The sequence below is a fragment of the Cupressus sempervirens genome, chromosome 2 (genome assembly GCF_028749045.1).
Source record: "Cupressus sempervirens isolate cs-2001-9-10 chromosome 2, ASM2874904v1, whole genome shotgun sequence".
NCBI classification, from domain to species: Eukaryota; Viridiplantae; Streptophyta; class Pinopsida; order Cupressales; family Cupressaceae; genus Cupressus; species Cupressus sempervirens.
In genome coordinates this window covers 750,755,269-750,781,269 of record NC_143119.1, presented here as the reverse complement: position 1 = coordinate 750,781,269, position 26,001 = coordinate 750,755,269, and the positions used below count along the sequence as shown (strand labels likewise).

Sequence of the window (26,001 nt, the reverse complement as noted above, 5' to 3'; positions counted from 1 at the left end):
GATTTAATACGGCTCGTTTTGTCCTTTTGCAGTTTCATAGATTTGCTGTTCTTGTATATCGTTGATTTCTTCAAACCCTTATTGCACTGTATCTTTATGTTCAACATATTTTATAATCTCGCCCTCTTGGCAGAACAAAACCCCATCTTTGTCAAACCTATCACAGCCCAAATAATGACATTGAAAACAAAATCTCACCAAATATGTGCAACAATTGTTTGGCACCCCCAGAAATTTGATGCTACTCAATGAGATTAATCTGCAACAAGAACTCATTCAAAAAAATGCATACCACAGCCCAAAGATTGGATTTGTTCATATATATATATATGAACACAAGAGATGGACAAAAAAAAATTCATTGAATGGTTTGTATTTATATAGAGAATTTTTCATTGTATGGTATATGTATATGTATATGCATATGTATGTATATATCAATCAGAACACAAGAGAGAACAATTGCTAGACAAAAAGACAGGATTTTTTATTGAATGGTTTGTGTAGCTCTCTTTATAAAAGAGGACTTTACAACTTAATTTGAAATTATTAGCTTAAAGTAAATTATATCCTAACTCTTCACATGACTGGTTGAATGAGGAGATGAAGATGTGGTCAACCAAATAATTAGGAAATGTGTAGATTAAAAAACTCTACTTGTAATTTTAAACAGTTGGAAACTAAAATTTAGTTCAATTGTAACGTAGAAGTTTTGCAACATTTCGTATGTTGCTAATTGTCTAGGTTCATAGTCTAGCTCTTGAATTCAAGAAGAAGAGCCTAGGCAAATTTCTAGAGAATCTGGCAAAGGATTATTTAAATCAATTTCAACACAAATGCGGGCATAAGAAACAAGTGCCACGTAGTGGCTTGTATTTGCCGTAGATTATAATAGTTGCTTGTATTTGCCGTAGATTATAATAGTTTTAATTAATTAGAATAATGAAATAAAAAATTGATAATATTAAATATAATGTTATTACTAATTGATTAAAATTTAATATATATTTTAGATAAAACTTTAATATAAAAAATCTAAATTTCACTACAATGATACTATTATAACTACTTAATTGTATTTTACTATACTGATATATTAATACATTAATAAAAAAATTTAGTGTAGATAACTAAACATTTATAAAATAAATAGTATTAAGATGTAGAGATTTTGGCCCTAGATAATCATAAAATAATTGTACTAGATTTTAGTCTAATAACAAAGTATTTGAAGAAAGATATAATTATTTATTTTATATTTTTAACTTTTCATTTATTATTATACCCTTTTTCATAAATACTATATTTTAATATATACATTAGTTAATTGTCATCTTTCACAAATTAAAGTATTTAAAATTTAATCAAATACTAGAATGATTGATGATAAAATTAATATTTACAAACCCAAAGCTATTTATTTCCATACAATGTTATTTTTTTAAGTGAATGCTAAAGTTTCGAGTAGTGCTTCCAAAAAATCACTCTTATAAGACCCCAAATATAAGAGCCAATCAAGTTCAAGTAAAATATTTTAAAGAAATCGAGATGTTAAAATACTCATATATAAACAATCCAAAAATCAAAACTTAAAAATAGAAGGAAAAATAATTAGATCTAATTGGTTGAGATGTAAAAAATTAATCACTAATATGTTGAACTGATTACAATAGTATGAGCCTACGGCAAATACAATAACCTTTTTATCCAATGATTGATGTGCTATAACAGTTGGCTTCCCAAGCATAGGGGCAATCTGTGGAAGGATATCCTCGCGTCAAAATTCTTAAGGAAGCTGCGGCAAGTAAACCCTATAATATCCATATCACCTTCCACCTAACACGAATGACGAATCTAGACTTCCAGAACTGATAGGAAAATCTGGATACCAAAAAACTTGCATATCAATGAATGTGAGGCCAAATATTCCACATCTTCCATTACTGCTTCTGGAGGGATAATCAACACAAGTCGATCCTAACTACATGAAAGGCAGCCATTAACTTTATTTAACTTCGAGCGCTCACTAACATAAAATGGCTCCTCCTGTGAACTCACCCCAGAAGAAGATCCATCACAACCGGAGGCTCCAGCAAGAATGAGACTCTTGGAGACCCCGCTCGTAGCCATAAGAGCCTAGCACACAAATACTAAACTAGAAACTAGAATCAAAGCAATTTATAAGTGCCAAATGTAGAAACAAAAGCCCCAAAACCCCCGCCTCATCTGGAACCTCTAGGTCAAGCATACCTCACCTTCACTTTTAATTGTGCAAAGGAAATTTCCTTGCTGCAAACTATTTCTCACCTTTTTTTCCAGTGCCCCTTTGTCAAACAAATTTGGCACTTCTGGTGGAGTGTGTGGGGATGCATGTGTTGGCATGTCTCCTCCTTGTCTGAGTTCTAGGACCGTCTGGTCCATCCCCCTTCCAAGACTTCTTTTCTTCAGATTGCTTGGACTATTGGCCCCTCCCTTGTTTTATGGCATGTTTGGCTTGAGAGAAATAGGAGGATCTTTCATGATGTGCAGTTTGAGTTTAGGCACCTGTGGGGGAAAATTGGTAGTTCTCTTCATGAAACTCTCCTAGCTAAATGTGACATTGGTGGAGGTTTGGATCCTAGTGATATTGGTATTTACTCATGCCTTTCATTTCCTCTTTAGGGCGGCACTCCCTTCCCCCACAGACGCTTTGGGAATAGATCTAGGGAGTGCTCTCAAAATGTTAATCGTGAGGAGCATTGGTCTCTTCCTGAGGCTGGAGTTCTTAAAATCAACACTGATGGTTCTTCTCAGGGAAATCTTGGACCGACTGGTATTGGGGGAGTTGGACATGACAGCTCTGGTGATATTCAGTTTCTATTTTCTATATACAAGGGTTACCATACAAATAACCTCATGGAATTCCTTACTATCTTGGTTGCAATGGAATAGTGTTGTCAACATGGTTGGAGAAGAGTTATTTGTGAGACTGACTCGCAGGTGTTTGTGAATTTATTGAGTAGATAGAACCTTGTGGATGTGGATTGGCATTTGGCTCTGGTTATTCAGCAGATCGCTCAATTATGCAATTCTCTGAATTTTGTGTCTTTTAGGCATATCCCTCATGAGTGGAACAGTGCGGTTGATTGTTTGGTTAAATGGGCCTCGGAGCATGTGTTGGATTGGAACATTACTGATCATAGGATGTTTCCTCTTGATTTATCTCAGATGTTGGATCAACTTGTGGACTAGGATAAATCTCTGTAGTTCTCTTTGTTTCTTTTGTTGTTTTGTTTTCTTTGGTATTCAATAAAAGTTTTACCCCTCTTTTAGTAAAAAAGTTTGTCTAGGAAAAGTGGTAGAAGTGGTTGTCCATGATAGTGCACCAACTTATTCCACCAGATACAAGTATACCCAGAACTAAATCCATGTTGTAAAGAATCTTTTTGTCTAACATTGTTGACATGCTTTCCAAATAGATTATAGAGGAAACCAAGCTTTAACTTGATAAAATGGAGCAAGAATAATTTCATCCAACCATGCCACATCTTGCTACTTATATTTTATAGTAGGACTAGTAATTCTATTTTAGATCAAAATATCAATCAATTTAGTAGCATTTTTGGATCCAATAAACCTAAACCACATATATCTTTAGGTTGAATATAATGTAGCCAAGAGATTGGTATGAGCCCTTTTTCCCTTCTCAATAGACCATAAGAATTGACAAATGATTTTATTGAGATCTTCAAAACCTTTATTAGAAGACATCCAACATGATGAATAATAACCATGAAAAGTAAATCTTAGCCACATAATTTTTTTCCGAAAAAAGTGTGTTCCCCCAATTAAACAATTTATTTTTCAGCTTATAAGAACCAGCTCCAGATAAACTCTCACCAATGCCAAGGGAATGCCTAAGTATCTTGTGATTTGTCCATATTTAATTTGTTTCCAATTGTTATGGACCCAACGGGGAACAGGGTCAGCTTGTATCATCAGCAAAGTGTGAATGAATTTAACACAACTGCATTTTTAGTAATAGAGATTCCTTTTATCATATTCATCTGATTATAGTTTTGTAGCATGTAGCCACTATAATAAAAAGAAAAGGTGATAAAGAGCAGCCTTGCCTGATAGAGCGTTGCAGAAATAAAAAAAGGTTCAAAGGTTCAATAAGTATCTAATGTATTTAGATTCTGTTTTGGAGGCTTCTTGATACAGTGGTGTATGAAGCGATTGAGTCAAATGACAGTCTATGAAGTGATTGAGTCAAATGACACCAATCATATGTGCAAAACATTGGTTTTATTCGGAAAGCAAGAAACAATGATAGCTTGTCTATAAAGTTATGTATTTTGATTTTTTGGACATTATTATAATAAGGGACTGGTTAATCTCCATACAAAATGTATCAAATACAACAAAAAGGAAAAAGTCAAATATGATTTTTTCCAGATTCATGAAAACACAGCAAAAGTTTTTCAAAAATTTTGTTGTTCTCGATCAGAAAAAATGCTGAAATTTTTTTTTAAAATAGAAATTTAGTCAATGATACAATTTGTAAAGAAGATAACAGCATCTTTTACATATTTTATTAAACTTATTAAAAAATGCATGAACATTTAAAAATATAACACGTTATAAAAGAACTTTTTGTTGAAGAACCAACCATCCTTATAAGCTTTGTACCCTCTTTTTAATTAAATTACCCAGAACTACCAATTTCAAAAAGCATAGTTTCCAAATTGCTTCAACTCTAATCTTCATACCAAAATAAATTACACAAAACCCAAACTGTTCCGCCAGTCATTGGCAAGAACTTCGCTGCTGAGCAGCGCTCATTACAAATAAGACATGCTAAATAGGATCATGTTTTACTCTCATAGAATAAACTAGAAGAAAATAAAGTAATTATAACGGTAGAACAAGATTTATTGATGAAAACATTTCTGCACTTCTATGTCATATACAAAATGAAGAAAAGTTGATTCAGCACTGTGGTAGATCAGGAGGAGGGGGATGTACTTTGTGTGACTTCTCTGGTCCATTCTTCACAAGAAATGCCATGTTGAATCCAAACTCTGAATGAACTTCGAAATGGCAATGTACAAACCATACTCCTGTTCATAAAATTACAATGGAATATTAGTTAAATTAAATCAACGTTTGACATCACATTCTTTGATGTACAAGAAAGCTGAGAAACTTAAAACAAATGTGATTGAAAATTTTGGTCTTAATATTTTGTTTTAAATCTACCTTAAAACGTAGAAAATTCAAAAAAATTGTAGATTCAGTGAATTGCAATTGGAAAAATGAGGAAAAACTCCATGGTTTCTCTGCAAAATGATTTTCTATTCTGAAAACTTCTTAAAATCCATGTTTTCCTTCTAAAATGCACCATTTTCCAAATCATGCGGAATAATTTTATACTGTGAATGGGAGTAAATGTTGGAACTATTGTGCATCAATTTTTAGAACAATGTTTCAGATCATATTCTATGATTCATCATCAGAATAAAAGAGTTCAAGAATGCTAACATGATATGATAGGAAACATTGATATAAGATTGTTCCTAGAGACATATTAACATAGTCAATATTGTACAAACCTGTTATCTTAACCACTGTGCATCAATTTTTGCAATATCAACATTACAGATCATACTAGATGATTTATCATCCGAATAGGAGAGTTCAAGCATGCAAAATATGATCCGAAACATTGATATTGAAAAAAATGATATCCCAAAAACATATTAACATTGTCAAGATTATACAAATCTATTAATATTAGATTACCTGAATTGTTTTCTTTGAATCTGATGACTTTGTAGAAACTACTATCTTAACTATTGTGCATCAATTTTTTCAACATCAATGTTTTAATCATACTACATGATTTATCATCAGAATGAAAAAGTTTAAGAATGCAAAATATGATTGGAAACATTAATGAGAAAATAAATATTATCAGCCTGCTATCTTAAACATTGGTTTACCTGAATTGTCCGCTCTGAATCTGATGGCTGCCCACCCACCAGTAGGAAGTCCAATGGTGTTGCGCAGGGGAGGATCTACCAAGTTGAAATTCCCAGGATCTATTTGAGGATCGTAGTTACCAAATCCTTGCCCCACAATATAAAAATCAAATCCATGAATGTGTATAGGATGGCTTTCAGCGGTAAGAACACTGGTGCCCTGAAAGACAATCTGAACATTACTATTGAATTCAAGAACTTTCACCTTGGTCCCAATGTCCGGGAACATAAAATCCGGTCCTTGAACTGAGGCAGTGTAATTGAATGCCAAAGGGGGGTTGTCCGGGAAATCTGTTGTGAAAACATCATTCATCCCAAAAAAATGGGCCTGAAGAAGAGCAATATGTGGCCTAACAAAAGACATGTTATTGAAGCTTCCGACAATTCTTGAGCCATTGAGCAATTGGCAGGTGCCCGTTGGGCAGATTTTGAAGCCCAATCCAGCTGTTATTAACATTTCTTGATCTACTGTTTGAGGCACACATGGAAACAAGCTTCTGATCTCTGTGTTGAATTTCACAACAGCAGGTGTGTCATTGTATGGAGGAAGGTGGGGCATTTTGGGTAGGGCTGTTTCATTGCAATTGTTGTTCTTGTATTCCATGATTGCTCTTGTGGTGGAATTGTTGATGGTTGCTACTCCACTTTCATATGCACGTGCTGCCATGTAGTATGATCCTCCTCTCCTTTTGGCGGCTGTGATTAGGACGTCTGTTGTCTGGCCTGGATATATTACTATTTCATGGGTATCATATGGTTTTGTGTAGCATGCATCCACTGCTACAACTGTCAGCTTGTGTTTTGCAATCTTGAAGAACAGTGGTTCGTTCAGAGCAGCATTGATGATTCGTAGCAGATATGTTTTCCCCCTCTCCACCAAAATGCGAAATGTATCTGCAATTACATAACATGTGAGAAACAGACATCAAATTTACATGGTTCATAATAGATTGTATATGATTTCTAGATGAGACATCAGATTTTCTGATCCTGTTCATAATAGATTGTATATGATTTCTAGATGAGACATGAGATTCTCTGATCCTGTTCATAATAATTTGTATATGATTTCTAGATGAGACATCAGATTCTCTGATCCTGTTCATAATAATTTGTATATGATTTCTAGATGAGACATCAATTTTTACTTTTATGATAATCTATGTATGATTCAACTGTGTAAGTTTTGTTTGGTATCTATGTTTCAAATCATATTCTATAATGTAATTTGAACTATTGATACAAAACAAAACTTATCCAGTTGTTGTGAAGTCAGGTTTTACTTTGCATCAATGTTTCACTTCGGATTGCCTTTTGTAATTCTTCAATTCTTTATTCTAATGATGAATGGATATCAGATTGTGATTGAAAATGTTGTGCTGAAGCGCTTTTTTAGCATCAACAATTTTTTATCATATTTTGTGACCCTTCAATTCTTTATTTTGATGATGGATGAATATCAGAGTGTGTTGGGAACTTGGGAAATGTAATTACAAAACAAAGCTTATTCAATTGTTGTATAAGTTTTGTTTTGCATTCAACTTTCAGATCAACCAACTCATTATGCTGATGATGGATGAATATCAAAATGTGATTTGAAAAGTTGATACGAACCAAAGCTTACGGGATCATTGCGTAAGTTTTGTTTTGCATCACAATTTGCAGATCATATTTTCTAATCTTTCAACTCTTTATTCAGCTGATGGATGAATATCAGATTGTAATCTGAAATGTTGATACTAAACAAAGCTTACCCAGTTAATGTGTAAGTTCTACTTTGCATCAACAAATCTTGAATAATGTTTTGTAAGTCTTGAGCTCTATAATCGAATGATGGTTATATATCAGAGTGTGATCTAAAATGTTGATAGAAAATAAAACTTATCTAATTGTTATTTAAATTTTGTTATGCATCAACAATTTTCAAATCACATTTTATAATCTTTCAATTCTTAACTTTAATGATGGATGAATTTCAAAATATGATACAAACCGAAGCTTACTCAGTTGATATACAAATTTTGGATCACATTTTATAATCATTCAACTCTCTATTATGATAAATGAACCAATGTCAAAATGTGATTTCAAACATTAATACAAAACAAAACTTAGTCAATTGAAATCAGATATTATATATACTAAGAAATAATTGATCAATTCATAAAATCACATTCAAATTATATATATATATATATATATATACTAAGAAATAATTGATCAATTCATAACATCACATTCAAATCATTAAATCTATCCTTGAAATAAGAATGGTGATCACCAACCATTTGCAGAGCATGGGTATAAGTTTCCTGGATGGCCATTGATGGTATATGCATCTGAAGTATTTGGCAACCCTGTTTGAACGAACTCTGCTAACACATCTTCAACATTTGCATTCCACCATTCACCTGCAAATCAAAAGACCCAAAATAAAAATAAAATGAGTTTCTACTCGGGCATTCTTCCCATTATAACCCAATCAACGCCCAAAACAATTTAGCTTCATTTTGTAGACCTTAAAGAGAGAAAAAGGGAATTTATTTAGAAGTTACCTAAAATCATGTGGAACTCATTAGCAGGCCGGGGAAATGGATAATGGTGTCGATAACGAGGATAAATAATCAAAGCTCCATAAACTGTAGCTCTAAGAAACGTTATGTGTGCATGCCACCACAGTGTTCCTCTCTGTTCTATTATTGTAAAATTGTAAGTATAATTAGTCCCTGGAATAAGGGGGCATTGTGTAATGTAGGCTGGCCCATCAGCCCACCCAGTTTGGAATTGTTTTATTCCATGCCTGCAACGATCAAAACATTAAAAAAATTGAAGATCTTTATCTTTTTTATTAAAATTAATCAGTATAAGTGAAATCTATTAGATTTCCACAATCTATAGTAATGCTTTTTGATTTCTGGATTTGATTGTGTATGGTTTTTTTACATCAACGTTTCGGACATACTACATGATCCATCATCAAGATGCTAGAGAGAAAAGGAACATATACTACATGATCCATCATCAGAATGCTAGAGAGAAAAAGAACATGGATCATGTTCTTTTTCTCTCTAGCATCTAATGATGGATCATGTAGTATGTCCGAAACATTGATGTAAAAAAACTATACACGATCAGATCCAGAAATCAAAAAGCATTAGTATAAGTGAATTTAAATTTTTTTAATTAAAATTATTATTTTTTATCAAACATACAATCTAATTAGCAAGGCATGAGTATGTGTATTTCTTATATAATGGTATGTATATTTGTCATATAATGGGTAACAAATAAAGTGTCACAAAATAAGGATAAGAACTATGTATGTAGTGAGCTATTGTTTTGGGAATTAATTGTATTTGAATTTTTGCATCAATGTTTCTACTGTGATCTATCATTTCTTCTTGAACTCTCTTTTCATCGTGGTGATAGATCAATGTTTCTACTGTGATCATCGTTTCTTAATTGGGCTCTCTTTTCATCGTGGTGATAGATCACAGAATGTTGTGATCAGAAATGTTGATGCAAAAATTCAAACGAGAAACAACAGGTCACTATATGATAGATTGTGAAAAACTTATGTCTTTAAACTATGCATACGTTGTCTACGAACAAAAAGTGAAAATAAACACAAGAAATAATTTGATAACAGTTTCACAGTCATAAATGTTCAAATGATAATATTTTGATTATAAGAAAGAGATTTATATACCCATGGATACTAACATTGTAAGGCTCCTGATTCTTCATATAGACAATATTATATCATACTTACAATGAACATAAGTAAATTAAAAAATTTCTAACTAAAAATCCATTTTGATAAAACATATGATCTAGCTATATACCAGTGAAGGCTGATATTGTAAGGTGCATCATTTTTGACATGAATAACAACGTTGTCACCCTCACGAGCATATATGGTAGGACCAGGAAACTGTCCATTCACACACACAATCTCTTGTTCCTTGCACAGTTTAGTCACCTTCATAGTTCCAACCTGCAACGCAATAAATATAATAATAAAAACCCAACTCAAATGTCTAGGAAGATAATTAATTTGTCCACACTACACCATTAATCTAAGTTGATAATAGTAGCAATCTTCTTATTCATATACAATCCATAGTGAAGGAGATAAACAGCATGAAATGTGGAAAGAGAATTGAAACTCACAGTGAAATTGTATTGGACTAGTGCTCCCAAAGCAAGCCATGGTGTTATAGAAGTAAGGCATAGCAGAACTCCAACTACAAACAATCCCATCTTTCAATGGAACAGATCAACTTTGGTTATCTAATTTGCAAACTGGTTTTTCTATTTATATTGCTGTATTATGCCATTTTTTTGGCCTTTTGAAATTGGAGGGGCATCTAGAGACTGAAAATAAGACAGTAAAGATGACCAACATTGCGTCACCCTATTTTACTAGCTGCTTAATTCAATTGGTATCTTCATTTGGAATTTTGTTATCTAATTTTTTATTCAGGAAAAGTATAAATTAGAATTTTATTTTATTTTAAAAATAAAATTAATTTTTACAAACAAGTATGAATTTAATGTGTTTGATTTCATTATTTTATGTTAAAATATTATTTAAGATGATAGTAAAATGTATTATTATTATTTATTATTTATGAGGCTATCAATTGTAGAAATTGTTGCTAAAAAAGTTTAACATGTGACTATTAGTTTAAGATTTTTTTAATCTAATATTAAAATGAAGTAAATTTATTCTTAAATAATATTTAATAAAGGTCTCTAGATACAAATTTAATAGTGGTAAAAATCATTGTTAATTTTTCAATTTTAATTGAGGTCTAGGAATTGTAAGAAAAAAATAAGTTCATAATTAAATTAGATGTGGTTTATTTCTAATGTGAACTCTAAACATATAGAAGTTCATATATCATATAGTCTTAATATATCACTAACATAACAATCATTGTCATTTATAAATAAATAAAATTTTATTGATGAAAATGTCAATATTCCTTAAAGTTGAATGTTTCTTTAAAACATTTTAGCTCAAATCAATAAAATATTCTATATAATTTTTGAAAGATTTTTACTGGACTATTACATGTATTGTATGTATAGGGAGTTCATAAAGATAGAATAATGGTTTACTTAATATGCACATTGATTTTTTATTGTTTTGATTCTTCATTTTTGTAACTGTTATGCTATAGAAGGAATCTTATGAATGAGTGTTTTATTGAATAGTTCATAAATCAATGTATGGATTCTCTTATGTTTATTAAATAGTGTATAGATCGATCTATAGATTCTTTTGTATTCTTAACTATTTTCTAAAACAATTAAATGATGTGATTTTTAATTAAAATTTACTAATTTATTATATTTATTATAAATTAGATTTAAACATTGCTTAAAATAAAAACTTTTTTTCTTATTAATAATATAAATGTCTATTGCATATCATTCATCTACATGTAATAAAGATAAATAGACTATAAATATATCCATGAATAAAAAAATTAAAATTAAAATTATTACTCATTAAAATAAATTTTAAAGCACATAATTTAACATGTTATGAAAACATGAGTAATTAATAAAAACTGAATACATCAAACATTTCTACAAATTGATCATTTGACTTTTTTAAAAATACTATATTATAATAGAGACAATCTTAATCCCTAAAATGATTCTTACTTAAACTAAAACGAACGTTTATTAAACTATAGCCTAATATGTTTATTAAAACAGATAAATGCAATATATGCATGGCAAGAGTGTTGTAATGGTACATTTTATATTATGTTTCCTAAATGAGATCATACTAATGTAATAAAACTTTAAATGCTTACAAAATCTGTAATATTTGTTTAGGAAGCCTATATATTTTATTCTTCCGTGCGAACCAGTCGGCATTTACTTATAATTTAAAACTAGACTTTGACTATGTGTAATATACGTTCTTTTATTTTTTTCAAATAGTAAATATAGAATTTGGTGGTCGTACATTTGAATGTATAAGATTGTTAGATTGGATGAATTGATAGGGTAATTTTTTTTTAGCAAATTATTATATGTATGATAAATATATATTATTTTATAGTATTGTGTTACTATTTTTGTTTAGATACGTTTCTATTAGTTATAAATTTTTATTAATTTAGAATCTTTTTAAAATAGAATATAATGAATTTTAAAATTTTATTTTTAATAATATATAATATATGTATGTTTATATTAATTTTAAAGACTTTTAAAATAACATACAAAAAAAAAGTTCTTGTTATATTAACAAATTATTGAAAATAGATATGATGCTTATCTATAATAGAAAGTTGGTAGAGATAATATAAGTTTGTATCACCGTTCTAGATTTTAACTAAAACTCTCCTACTTAATGGCAACCTAAGCACACAGGGATTATAGAGATTACCCAAAGCTCTTTCAAAAATCGGGACAATGTCTATAATACAAGAAACCCATAAAAAAAATTAAGTTCTAGCATCTAGTCATAGCCTTGACCATTATCTATTATTTTTAGTGAAGATCGATAATGCATAGGCTCTATTCTTCATTACAATGGAGAATTCTATTGGGAATTATTAGTTGTAATGAATAGATCGTATAGATAATGTCTATAACACAAGAGACCCATTCAAGAATAATGGTCTACCATTCAGTCATAGCCCTAACTATTATCTGTTATTTTTATTAATGATAGAGAATTCATGAATTTCATTCCCCTACTTTATAATCATGGGTGATACTCAACAACCTTGGTGAATTTTATAACTCAAATAATAGTGTGCCTCTCTTGGTGTATGCATTATGCACAACAACAACAACAACAACAACAACAAAAAAAAAAAAAAAACCTTTTGTAGGGTTTATATCCTAAATTACAGGAAAAAAAAAAAAAAAAAAAAAAAACCTTTTGTAGGGCTTAAATCCTAAATTGATGCCTTCATGTCATATCCTCATTTTAAGACAAAGTGTAAATTATATAATTAGATAATACAATGTTATTACATAAATAATGATAATAAAATTTTATTAAAACTAATACTAAAATATAAAACTAGGAAATTATTATTATTTTGTAAGAATTTGGTATAGCTCTAATACCATGTAAGAATTTTCCTTAAGGAAAAATCACCGAAGATCAAGGAACTCAAGCACAAGTACAAGAATAGACCAAAAGAGTATGATCAAAATAACAATATCCAAAATTGATTTATTGTCATTCAATGTTCTGTCATGTCATGTACATACACACTAGGAGTGCCTATATATAAAGGCCTCTGGAATGCTTCTAGAATGCCTAGGATTCAGCATACTGATAAGTCTTACAACAAGGCACATGTCCACTAGAAGTGGATTATCCTCCATTAAGCATAGGAGTAAGTGTGATGATGAGAGGATAAGCCCACAAAGGTGCAACACATAAAAAAAATTTGTAGACACCATGTGCTAAAATAGGAGTGTGAATAATTGTGTTGTCTATATGACAACTTAGTTAATTATGCAAACTCCAATGTTGTAGACACCATGTGTTGAATTAGAGTTGCTTACTTTAGTGTTGTCAACATGACAACTCATAAGAGTACGCAAAATCCTAGGTGTCAAACTAATAAACAATAAAATAATGCATTGACCTAAGTAAACTTAAGTAAAGTATAAATAGTGAATAATTATTTACACCAACACCCTCCCCTTAAGTGCAACTTAGGGGAATGCACTTAAGCTTACAAAGCTAAGATGAAAATGTAAGATGGGTCCTGGCTACTAGGCCATGTTAGGTACCCATTTACAAAATGCAATGCAATCTCTCATAAAGTGAAGAAAGAGGGAAAACCTCATGTGAAAAACCCTCTCCCAAAAAGAGAGATGAAAAAAAAAGATGCATGGATGGATGGCGTAATCAAGACCCCCCCATTATGACATACATCAAGTATATACAAGAGAGAAATATGAGAAGGAAAAAACCCCTAAGAGGAAAAAGTCCCCCCCATAAAAGAGAAGAAGAAGGAGACAAGATAGTCCCCCACAATGTAGAATGTCAATCAGTGATAGTCACTCCAATGTAGAAGCTGATCCAATGCCATTGAATAATGTTCTTCCCTTTTGGAAGAAACAATGGCAAAGGTACAGGTGAGATGCTTCCCCTATGTGTAGAAAGAATCTCGAAGATGAATGGTGCCTCTGAAACCTACTCAATTGTCCTTGTGTCGATGCAGATAGTCGCCCCTTCTAACACTACTGAAAAGAAGAAGTGCAAATTTAGCAAGGATGGATGTTGAATATGCCTCAAAGAACAAACTATCTCCTCAAATGATAAAGAGACCTCCTGCAAATGCTATACATAAGAATCCACAATCATATCAACCTGTGAAGACTAATCATGTAGAGAACGTAGAGGAGGGTTAGAGTGAGCCCTCGTGACAACTAAAGAAGATTCTTCTCATCAAAGAGAAGATGTAGATCATCAAAGATGTCCCCCAAATCTACTATGTGTGACTCTGATGCAGGGAGTTCGGAGAGTCATAACTTTTGACTCAAATTTGGGTTTTCGTAGATTTTTTTGGGTTTTTTTCAAAATCTATAGTTGAGGTGGATTCTAACTGAGCCAGCTCTATTGGGGCCGTTTTGACTATTTTTTTGAGAGCTAGAAATTCCATCTTGAACTCCAAATTTCAGTTTTAAAATATCTTAGGTGTTTTTTTGTTTTTTCTGCTTTGTAATACCTTCAAAATTTCTTTCTAAATTTCAGAGATTAGTTGGCAATTGGCCTCTTTGGTTTAAAGGGTAGATTTAGGAAACTTTGAAATTGCTTTTGGAGGTTTTTTAGAAGTTACCAAAAATGACATGTTTTTCCTATTGTCAAAATCTACCAAATTTGGAAATTTCCTATTTTTGTGGTAGTTGAACATATTTAATGGAGTTAGAGATCCATGTAGAAGTAGTTTTGGAGGAATGAAGAATTGAGAGTTTTGAATCTATATTGTGTTTTGCTATGAATCTATTAATTTCTCTGTGAACTGAGATTGGCCAACTACATCAGACTCCACAAATAAACCTGAAATATTTGTCAAGAAGTCATCCACTAATGCTAAAACTAGAAGACAAGGTGTACCGTGCTATGCTGAAGTACATGAACTTATCACTGTGGCAATGGATGAAGTATTCACCTTAACAAAGAGAAGACAAATATCATTGATGTTTTCTCCCACATCTTTAATGTGAGACTCCGCAAATAGCTCTACAATATTTGCAAGGAATTCATCCCATGAAGTTGAAGTAGGAAGACATGGAGGTTCTTGCTGCACTAAATTAGAAGCATCTATGGCTAGAACTAGATCTGTAGTAGCAATAGGAGCATCAGGAGGTGTGATCTCATCCAGAGAGGATGTAGCTACTATTAGAGGTAAAAGATCTTTTGGGGATGGAGGAATGTGTGGATCTCCATACATCTCCCAAAGATAGATCCAAATATCATATAAATTAGTTGAATTCATATCATCAAGTGAATCCATAACCTCAATATCCATATGTAGAAAGAGGGCACGAAAAATGATGGAACCAGTGTCACCATTGTACGAAAGTCCTTTCGCATATGGTAATGCATTATGCTGACTAAGAGAAGTGAGAACCAATTGACTCCACTACTTATTGTTTTGTGTTGTCAAGGTAAATAAATCTTTCTCATCCATGATGTACTAATCAATTAACCCCCCAAAATGCAAAAAAATTAATGAACCCCCCACTAATGTATGATTTGGAACTTTATAGGTGATGCAATTACAATGGGCCACTTTTTCAAATTTGACCTTAGTGGACTTTTTATTTTTAGTTTACAACCTCCTTTTGGTGTACAAATCTAGAACTTTATAATGCACAACAATTTTGAAGTAATACAAAGTAAAGAAAGGACATATTTTTGAAAGTGATATTTCTATCTACACAAGCCTATAATCTGATTGCAAATCTAGAAAATACACAAAAAATTATTCACTTTCAAAAAAAAAAAAACTTGATTTTGTGTCCAGATGAAGCCATACTAAGCATTTGAAGTTGCAAAAATTGGAATTTGCAACTTGCAAAAAAATTCAAGAACAGAGGTATCAAACATCCTGCACCAATGTGTAGATCACGCAATTCTACCCCAAAACAAACAAAAAAAATTGCTCAAAAAAAGGAGTATGTATGAGGGAGATATCGTTGTTTGAAAATCACCTTTGTAATTATTTTCCTGAATTGCCGTCATTGTGCCTCCAAAAATCAAATGACTCTAATTTTCACATCAAATGTCTAATTTTGGTGAAACAAAAGTTCATTTGGGGTTTTTTGACCTTTTGAATATGATGCCAATATCTGATTGGCACTAGCAAGCTCCAATCTCCACCTGCAAAAATTCTCTCCTACTGGCCTGATGGCCAAAATTTTTTGGAAAATAATGCAAATCTGAAAAATAATGCAAAGAAATTGCAGAGACTAAAATAATAAAATATGTAGATCTGAAAATTAAATTCAAAGATTTGAAATGATCATACCAAATTAGCAAATCGGGCCTTTGGGTGCCGGTTTGTAAAAAAAATTGCCTCAAATTCGACTATGGCCTAAGGTAGACAAAGTTATAGTCAAATTTTACCGAATCGACGTTCTAGACACAATGGTGAGGTCTACTTTGGCTCAAGACACTCCCAATGACTATGATACTTTGGATCTAGGTCAAGGTGTCCTCAGAGAGGTGAAGCAAGATTGGTTTTCAATGGCTATGTGAAGAGAATTTTCCTCAGTGTTGATACCATGTAAGAATTTGGTATAGCTCTAATACCATGTAAGAATTTTCCTTAAGGAAAAATCACCCAAGATTAAGGAACTCAAGCACAAGCACAAGAATAGACCAAAAGAGTATGATCAGAATAATAATATCCAAAATTGATTTATTGTCATTCAATGTTTTGTCATGTCATGTACATACACATTAGGAATTTCTATATATAAAGGCCTCTGGAATGCTTCTAGAATGCCTAGAAATCAGCATACTGATAAGTCTTACAAAAAGGCACATGTCCACCAAAAGTGGATTATCCTCCATTAAGCACAAGAGTAAGTGCAATGATAAGAGGATAAGCCTACAAAGGTGTAGCACGTAAAATTATGTTGTAGACACCATGTGCTAAAATAGGAGTGCAAATAACTATGTTGTCTACATGAAAACTTAGTTAATTATGCAAACTCCAGTGTTGTAGACACCATGTGCTGAATTAGAATTTTTTACTTCAATGTTGTCAACATCACAACTCATAAGAGTACGCAAACTCCTAGGTGTCAAACTAATAAATAATAAAATAATGCATTGACCTAAGTAAACTTAAGTAAAGTGTAAATAGTGAATAATTATTTACACCAACATAGTTAATCTATATTATTAATGAAATAATATTTAGTATAATATTTTAAATTATTAAAAAATAATAAAATTTCAATGAATAAATAAAGAAATAAAATTAAATACAAGAGACAATATTGTAGAAAGTATGTTAACTTTCTAAATAGAATTTAATAATAAATAATATAATAAACACAAATAAGTAAGTAAATAAATAATATAATATAGAATAATAAAAATTTAACTCAATAAGTCAAGAGATGTTTAACAAATAGATACGACTCCTTAAAATTAAGATATAAAAGGGAGGAGAATTTATTTTAGAGGGAAAAAATAAGAAAAGAGAGGAGTTCAAAAAGGAAAAATGGAAGAGGAAAGTAATTTGAAGAAAATAAGGAAGTGACTTTATAAAAGGTATCAATGATATTGAAAGGATGTGAACCTTTGAAAGGGTCATAATTATGAATAGTTGTGACTCTAAAGTATTGAAACTTTTTCCAAAGGATATTATTTATGAAGTGTTGTGACTTTTCGAAGGGATTATAACTATGAAGTGTTATGAATTTTCAAAGGATTTGTATTATGAAAGGTTGTGACTCTTGGAAAAGAAGAAACAAAAAATATATTTTATTTTTTCCTTATAATTAGAAAAGGAAGAATTTTAGAAAGTAAATATAGATTTGAAATAATTCTACAAGGAATAATTCATTGAAGGGCCAACTAAAGATAGAGCCACATGGACCAAGAAAAGAAGGTAATAAAGGTATGTTTATGGATTATATTTGTTTAATTATATATATGAATTTGTTTATATTAATGAATCATACTTGTGGATAATATTGTGTTAACCTATGAGGTTAGCACCATGGATATTAATGAGACCCGAAGCATGGAGCATGTGAGATATTAAAATCTCCATTGTCCACCATGGTCGAAAATCAATATGAACTCAAAGCATAGAGCATGTGAGATATTAAGATCTACATTGTCCGTCATGGTTGAGAATTGATATCGAAGCATGGAGCGTGGAGATATTAAGATCTCCATTGTCTTCCATGGCTAATAATCGATGTGCCAGAATATTTGGATGTTGTCAACATATGCATGTGTGAGTAGCCTTGGATAGAGGATGCTCATCCAAGAAGACAATGATGTAGCTATGTGCTAGGAAGCCCTTTCTAGAGACTTCCTTAAGATTGGGGTTAAATTAGAGGGTAGAATAATATAGTTAGTTTTGTTAAGTTTTTATGAATTTAACCATTATTTTATAGGTATTACTTGTCCCAAACTAACCCTAATAATGTGGACATTACACTTCATTTCATTAATTCAATCTCTGCATTCTATTTTTATGTTGACCTCCCATGGGAAGTCCCTACTCATATAAGTTATATAACCCATGTTTTTTTAGTCGCACAAGTGATCAAACCCTTTTGTTGTCATTTTTGGTCCTCCTAGCCTAGGCACTTGGTACACACTATGCCCAAGAGATCTTACCCTAGTGCACTACCAATTTTATTTGAAATGTGTTAAATAGTCCTTTTGTTTTCAAGTCTCTAATTGAAGACTTTTAAGACATATATTTTACCAACCCAACAATTATCATGTTGATTTTCTTAGTTAAGGCATCTAAACTACTTCCTCTATTAAAAATTATATATTGTTGAACAAGTGGATGGTCAAGATTTTTATTTTGTTGCACCATTAGCCTTATCATCCAACTTGAATAAATTATGTATCCTCACTTTCCTCTTAAACTATCATATTTGACTTGTATAATCACAAAGATTAATGACCCAAATCATCACACAGATGCATGATTATTTTGAAGATGTTCAAAATCCTATTGACACAATAGTAGTATTTGACAAGTCAAAAGCTCTTATCCCCTAGTTCATCATGACAAAATGAATGGTTGAGATTACTGCAAAGTTGCATGATTAAAAGAATGCTTGATTGAGCTAGGGAAACTTGAGTTCTTAAGATTGTGACATTGGATGGTTGAAGTTTGTGTTATGATTTAACCATAGACAAAAATAACAATTGCATGCAAATATAACCAATAGCATAAATTAATAGATCACACAGAAAAGAACACAAAATACCAAGATTTAACGTGGTTCACCCAATCTCTAGGCTATGTCCACCAAACAGCAAGTCCAATATTATTACAATCTAGTGATTACAACCTAATTACAATCTGTAATCCCTTACAGCTCAATACCATTGCAACAACCAATTTTTGCATCACACATAATGAAAAATGCCTAACCGTAAGCCCTTTTATACAAGTAATTTTATGTTACTTTATGGTTACAACATGTTAGTCATATGTTAGCCATATTTTAGCCACAATGTCATCCACGGTCCAAAAAAAAAATTTAGGACAATGCCCCAAACCCCAAAGAATTTATAAAGTGTGTACAGTACTTACTTGATCAGTCACCATAAACTAACAATCTCCCACTTGGGGATTAATCAGACTCCACACTAGAAAACAATCTTCCACTTGGAGATTGATCCTATAGCAATACCGCTACCACATGAGGCTCCCACTGGATTAAACTACCCTAAACACTACTGTTTGTTTATTCATGTTCAGTCTAGAAGACCAACTAAAGCTGAAGAGGAATTCAACTTCTCCCCTGTCCCTACCTTTGTAAACATATCCATTGTATTATCAACTGTATGTATCTTATCCAGCTTTAATTGACCATCATCCAAAACTAACCAAATGAAATGGTACCACAACTGAATATGTTTTGTCTTTGAATGCAAAGCTGAATTCTTGGCAAGGTGAATGAAACTTTAGCTTTCTGTAAACAAATAATTATCCCTCTGAGGGTGTCCCAATTCTTCCAAGAAGAAATGAATCCATATCATCTCCTTGGCTACCTTTGTAGCAGCAACATACTCTACCTCTGTAGTGGATAAAGCATTAACCTTTTGTAACCTAGAAACCCAACTCACAGCTACCTCACCAATAGTAAATACATAACCTGTAGTACTTCACCTAGTATCAATATCCCCTACCAAATCTGAGTCAACACAACCCTGTAAATCAATAGTAGAGCCCCCAAAGTGTAAACACTTACTAGATGTTACTCTCAAATATATGAGAATCCATTTGACTACATTCCAATGTGCAATTCTTGGATGACTCATATACTTTCTAATGACTCCCATTACATGTTCAATATCTAGTCTTGTACATACCATAGCATACATCAAGCTTCCTAAAACTGAAGCATAGAGTACCTTGGGCATCTTATCTTTCTATTCTCATGTCTTGGGACACATCTCCTTATTCAACTTCAAATGACTAGGTAAAGATGTGCTAACAGCTTTAGCATTCTCCATAGAGAAACATTGTAGCACCTTCTCAACATAATCAACCTGAGATAGCATCAATTTCCTATTTTTCTTATCTCTACAAATCTTCATATCAAGGATTTATTTTGCTACCTCCAAATATTTCATATCAAATGAATGTGCTAACTGGCATTTTAGCCCCTTAATATGATCCATGTTAGACTCATCTACAAGCATATCATCAACATATAAACATAAAATAATGTAGTTGTCATCACCCAACCTCTTAAAATAAACACAATGATCTGAATGACATCTACTATATACATGCTCATGTATAAAATTGTTAAACTTCAAATACCATTGCTAAGGTGCCTTCTTCAAGCCATATAAACCTTTCTTCAATCTGCACACTAAGTTATCCTTACCTTTGACCTCAAATCCCTATGGCTGAGCCATATATATCTCTTCATCCAAATCACCATGAAGAAAGGTTGTTTTAACATCAAGCTACTCCAAATGCAAATCTTCAGTAGCCACAATACTTAAAATAGTATGGATAGAAGTCATTTTAATAATAGGAGAAAATATCTCATCAAAATCAAAACCCTTTTCCTGTGCAAATCCTTTTACAACTAACCTAGCTTTAAATCTTTGCTTACCTCCATCCTCTTCTTTTAACCTATACAAACCCACTTATTCTATAAAACCCTTTTACCTGCAAGCAACTTGCATAAATCCCATGACTTATTTTTCAGCAAAGAGTGCATTTTATCTTTCATTGTAGACTCCCATTGAATCTTAGTATCTACCTTCATAGCTTCATCATAACATTTAGGTTCACTAGCATCAATTAGTAAAATAGAATACAAAGAGGGAGAAAATCTTTGTGGAGGTCTAATTAGCCTTGTTGATTGTCTAACATTCACTAGTGTGTGTTGTATTTGTTGTTACGATTGTTGCACATCATGAGAAATGGCTAGAACATCATCTTTTGGAGTATCATCCAACACTACATAATCATCTTCTTTCTTCTCATGTTGCTACAATAGATCTTTGTACAACACTTTCTCATTGAATATGACATCCTTGCTTCCTACAATTTTATGATTTTCAAAATTTCAAAGCCTATAACCAAATTCATTAATGTCATATCCAAAAAATACACTTTTTTTTGACTTAGCTTCCAACTTAGTTGTATTTTCAGAATCTATATGAGAAAATACTTCACAATCGAAGGTTTTGAGAAAAGAATAACTCGCCTTCTTACTAGTCCATGCTTCCTCTAGAATACCACAACCCAAAGGAGTAGAGGGACCTCTATTAACCAAATATATAGTACTATTGATAACCTCTTCCCACATGTGTAAGGGCAACCCAACATGCAACCTCATGCTCCTTGCACACTCCATTATAGTCTTGTTCGTGCATTTAGCCACTTTATTTTCATGCATTCAACCACTTTATTTTCCTATGGAGTCCTTGGAATAGTTTTATGTCTACGAATACCATTAGTGGAGCAATGATCTTCAAATTCATGACTACAATACTCACCACCATTATCAGATCTAAGACATTTTAATTTCTTGCCAATCTCATTTTCAACCAAGCATTTCCATTTCTCAAAAGTCTGAAATACATTAAATTTCTATATAAGGAAATAAACCCATACTTTTCTAGTTGCATCATCAATAAATGTAATGTAATAATGAGAGAAATCAAGGGAAGATACCTAAGCCAGTCCCCATACATCTATATGCACAAGATCTAATTTCTCTCTTTTATTTTCCTTCCCAATCTTCACAAAACTCACTCTCTTTTGTTTTCCATACACACAACTTTCACAAAAATCCATATTAACACATTTTAGACCTAGTAAAACTTTCTTTAAATGAAGTACTTTCATACCTTTCTCACTCATGTGCCCAAGTCTGTAGTGCCACAATGCTATATAAGAATCTACAACAGCTATTTGTTCTCCTTGCTCAACTGCAGCAATTGTTCCTAAACATTCATTTTTCTCTGAAACAATTAAAGTAGAAGGAATAATATGACTTGTACAAAGATATAACGTGCCTACTTTCACACCTTTTGCTACCACAAGGGAACCTTTTGAAAACTTTCAATTTTTATCATGAAAAATAACTACACAACCCTCATCACCGAGTTGCCCTACTAAAATTAAATTTGTACTCAGCTTTGAAACATGTCTTACCTCATGTAGTAGCCAATGATTTCTATTTTGCAATGTAATCTTAACTTTTTCCTTTCCAAAAATCTAACAAGGTTTATTATCCCCCAAATAAACAAGCCTAAAATTCTCTTGGACATAATCAATGAAATAACCTCTATGAGGTGTAGCATGAAATGAAGCACCAAAATCTAAAACCTATGAATCATCAACACTTTCTAAAGATAGAAGCAAAGCATCCTCTTCAAATTTGTTACTTACCAGATTTTCCTTCTTGTCTCCATCTAGTTTATCTCTTTCATTTTTCTTTTGAGTCCAACAATCTTTCTTTTTATGCCTTGGTTTCCCACAGTACCAGCAGTTGTTCAATCCTCTTGATTGAGACCTTCTCTTTGACTTTCCTCTTGATTTTTCACAATTTTTGGAATTACTTCATCTCTTAGTCATTATGCCTCAACTTTGTGCATTCAAAGTACTTTCAGATATAGATCCACCTAAGGATTTCCTATGAGTTTCCTCACTCAAAATAACATCGATCACATCATCGTATTTTAGGGTACTAGATCCAGGAATAGAATTACTCACAGCCATTACTAAGCCATTCTAGTTTTCAGGCAAAGAACACAAAATCAAGAGAGTCCTAATTTCTTCATCAAAATTGATACTCACAAAATATAACTGACTATTAATAGTATTAAACTCATTTCAATGATCCACAATAGATCCACCTTCTACCATTTTCATATTGAATAAATGCTTCATGAGAAATATATTTTTTGTAGTGAAGGGCTTTTCATATAATTTCACTAGGGTTTGCATTAATTCTTTTGTCATCTTTACTTTTGTAATATTAAATGCCACTGATGGTGCCAAGCATAATTGAATGCTTCCAAGTGCCTTTCTGTCCAAAAGATCTTAGTCGTCATTTGACATAGATCTCTGATTCTTGGTTTTACCTTCCAACAGCTTCCTTAAATCCTTATGATAAAGATAGTCTTCCATTTGCATCTTTCATAACTGAAAGTTATGCCCATTAAACTTGTTAGCCCTCAGCTTACCCTAGTCTACCATCACTCCCACTCAACCATGAGACTGCCACTCAACCATGAGACTTTCCTACAGAGGATAACTAAAAAATAACCTCACTCTAATACCACTTGTTATGAGTTAACCATAGACGAAAATAAAAATTACATGCAAATATAACCAATAATAGAAAATAATAGATCATGTAGAAAAGAACACAAGACACCAAGATTTAATGTGGTCCATCCAATCCCTAGGCTATGTCTGTAGACACCTAAATTTGATTACACCGCTTTGGTAATCCTATTTAGTTATCTCTAAAGGCATCATTCATTAAATTCTTATTTAATTAATCCTTTGCCATCCCCTAGATGATTAATTTAATTAATTATCTATAGTCCTAATTGATAAATCAAATAACCTATTATTTATCAATTAATCCTATTCTTCTATCTAATTCCAAAATCCTCATTTATTAAATAAATCTATAAAGCCCTCAAATCTAATAACCCCTAAACTATTTCGAAATCTCCTTTTTAGCCTAATCCACCCCATCCACCCATACTAACCAAGCTTAGCCACTAACTCACCAACCCTCATGAATGCCATCCACTTGCAAATCTCTAACATCCCTAATCGAATCCTAAACCTAAGCCTAATCCACCTCTTAATGTTGTCACATTCCCTAAGCAAGCTTAAGACTTTCCTAAGCCAAGGAAAGTCAACAATCTCAACTCCCTCCAAAATATCCCAACCACCCAACAATGAATGCTCTTACAAAAGCCATAAAGACTCTTACAAGCTCTTACAAGCCATAATGAAGGGTCTTTATGAAGATATTATCCCTTGAGCCTCCTTTGGTGACTCATCCATCCCCTTTGCTCCATCCACTCACCCTGTGACATGTGTCACTCACTGATTGGTGCTAAACAAGCACAATCCATGTGCTCCCCTTTGAATGCATCCTAGCCCTCCTTAAGTTTTCATCTCTCCTTGCATATTATCCCTCCATTGCTCAAGCCCTTAGCCTATAAATTGAATCCCCTCCCAAGCCATTTCATCACAATCTTGGAGCTAAAGTTATAATGCCCTTTTGAGAGCCAAAAGCCATCAACCATACCCTTATGATGCCAAATTGAGAGCTCACAAAGCTACCAATTTGTCATTTTCCATCTCCATTGAAGTTAGTTTTTGAGAACCTTGAGCATACATCCCAATCTTTAGACTCATCTACCAAGCAAGAAGCTAAATCCTATTGGGAGAGTCCATTCATTTGGCTCACATTTTTAATTGGGGTTTCCTCTTTATTCTCTCATTTATGTTATGGTTTATATGCTAGTTAATGCTTTTGTTTTTTAATAGATTAGTATTACTTGCTAACGTATTTCTCATATACATTTTGGCATGCCCGGTGGGACCCCACTATGGGTCATTTAATTATCTATTTCTATCTATATATTGTTTTTTGCTAATAATCTAATGTTTCTTGTCGTTTGAGTGAGTTGTAGGGTTTAATCTTGTTCTTGCAGGTTAAAGGAAGCATTAGGGAGAAAAAACAAAGCTTCAAAAATCAAATTCTAAAAATTTTTTTGAAGAAAATCTGCGTGTTTTAAACCCAATTCTGCGCAGTGTCGTCTTCGCAAATCAGCGTCTTCGACTGGATGACTGTCATCTTTGAATCCTAAACTTTCGTCTTCGAAGTGAATTTTGTCGTCTGCGCAAATTAGCTTCTCTGAGTTTCAGCATCTTCGCCTGGCTTTTATCATCGTCTCCGCCTCTAACCATCATTTCCACCTGGCTGATTTTCTTATTCAAAACACAAACTATCGTCTCTGCTACCACCAGCCATCAAACTGTCGTCTCTACCACCGCCAGCAGTCAAACTGTCATCTTCGCTGCCGCAATCCATCAACTGTCATCTTCGACCACGCCAGCTGCCTTCTTCATCAGACTGTCGTCTACGAGTTTTGGTGTCTTCGTAGATTAGCATCTTCGCAGATCAGCATTTTCGTAGTTTGGCATCTACGCCTGATGAACTGTCATCTTCGCTTGTCTCTATTGCACTTTTAGTGGTT

At 32.5% G+C, this 26,001-nt stretch overlaps 1 protein-coding gene across 1 annotated transcript; it reads right to left on the bottom strand.

Annotated features, from left to right (window-relative positions):
- Positions 1-4,971: 4,971 nt before the first annotated feature.
- Positions 4,972-25,835, bottom strand: LOC149575592 (laccase-11-like). Its single transcript, XM_089816052.1, has 8 exons — positions 25,751-25,835; positions 25,542-25,640; positions 10,197-10,270; positions 9,869-10,020; positions 8,579-8,823; positions 8,309-8,434; positions 5,985-6,917; positions 4,972-5,102 (listed from the first exon to the last, which is right to left on the bottom strand). The coding sequence occupies exons 1-8, from the start codon at positions 25,833-25,835 to the stop codon at positions 4,972-4,974; spliced, it is 1,845 nt and encodes a 614-aa protein (XP_089672178.1).
- Between the last annotated feature and the right edge of the window lie 166 nt (positions 25,836-26,001).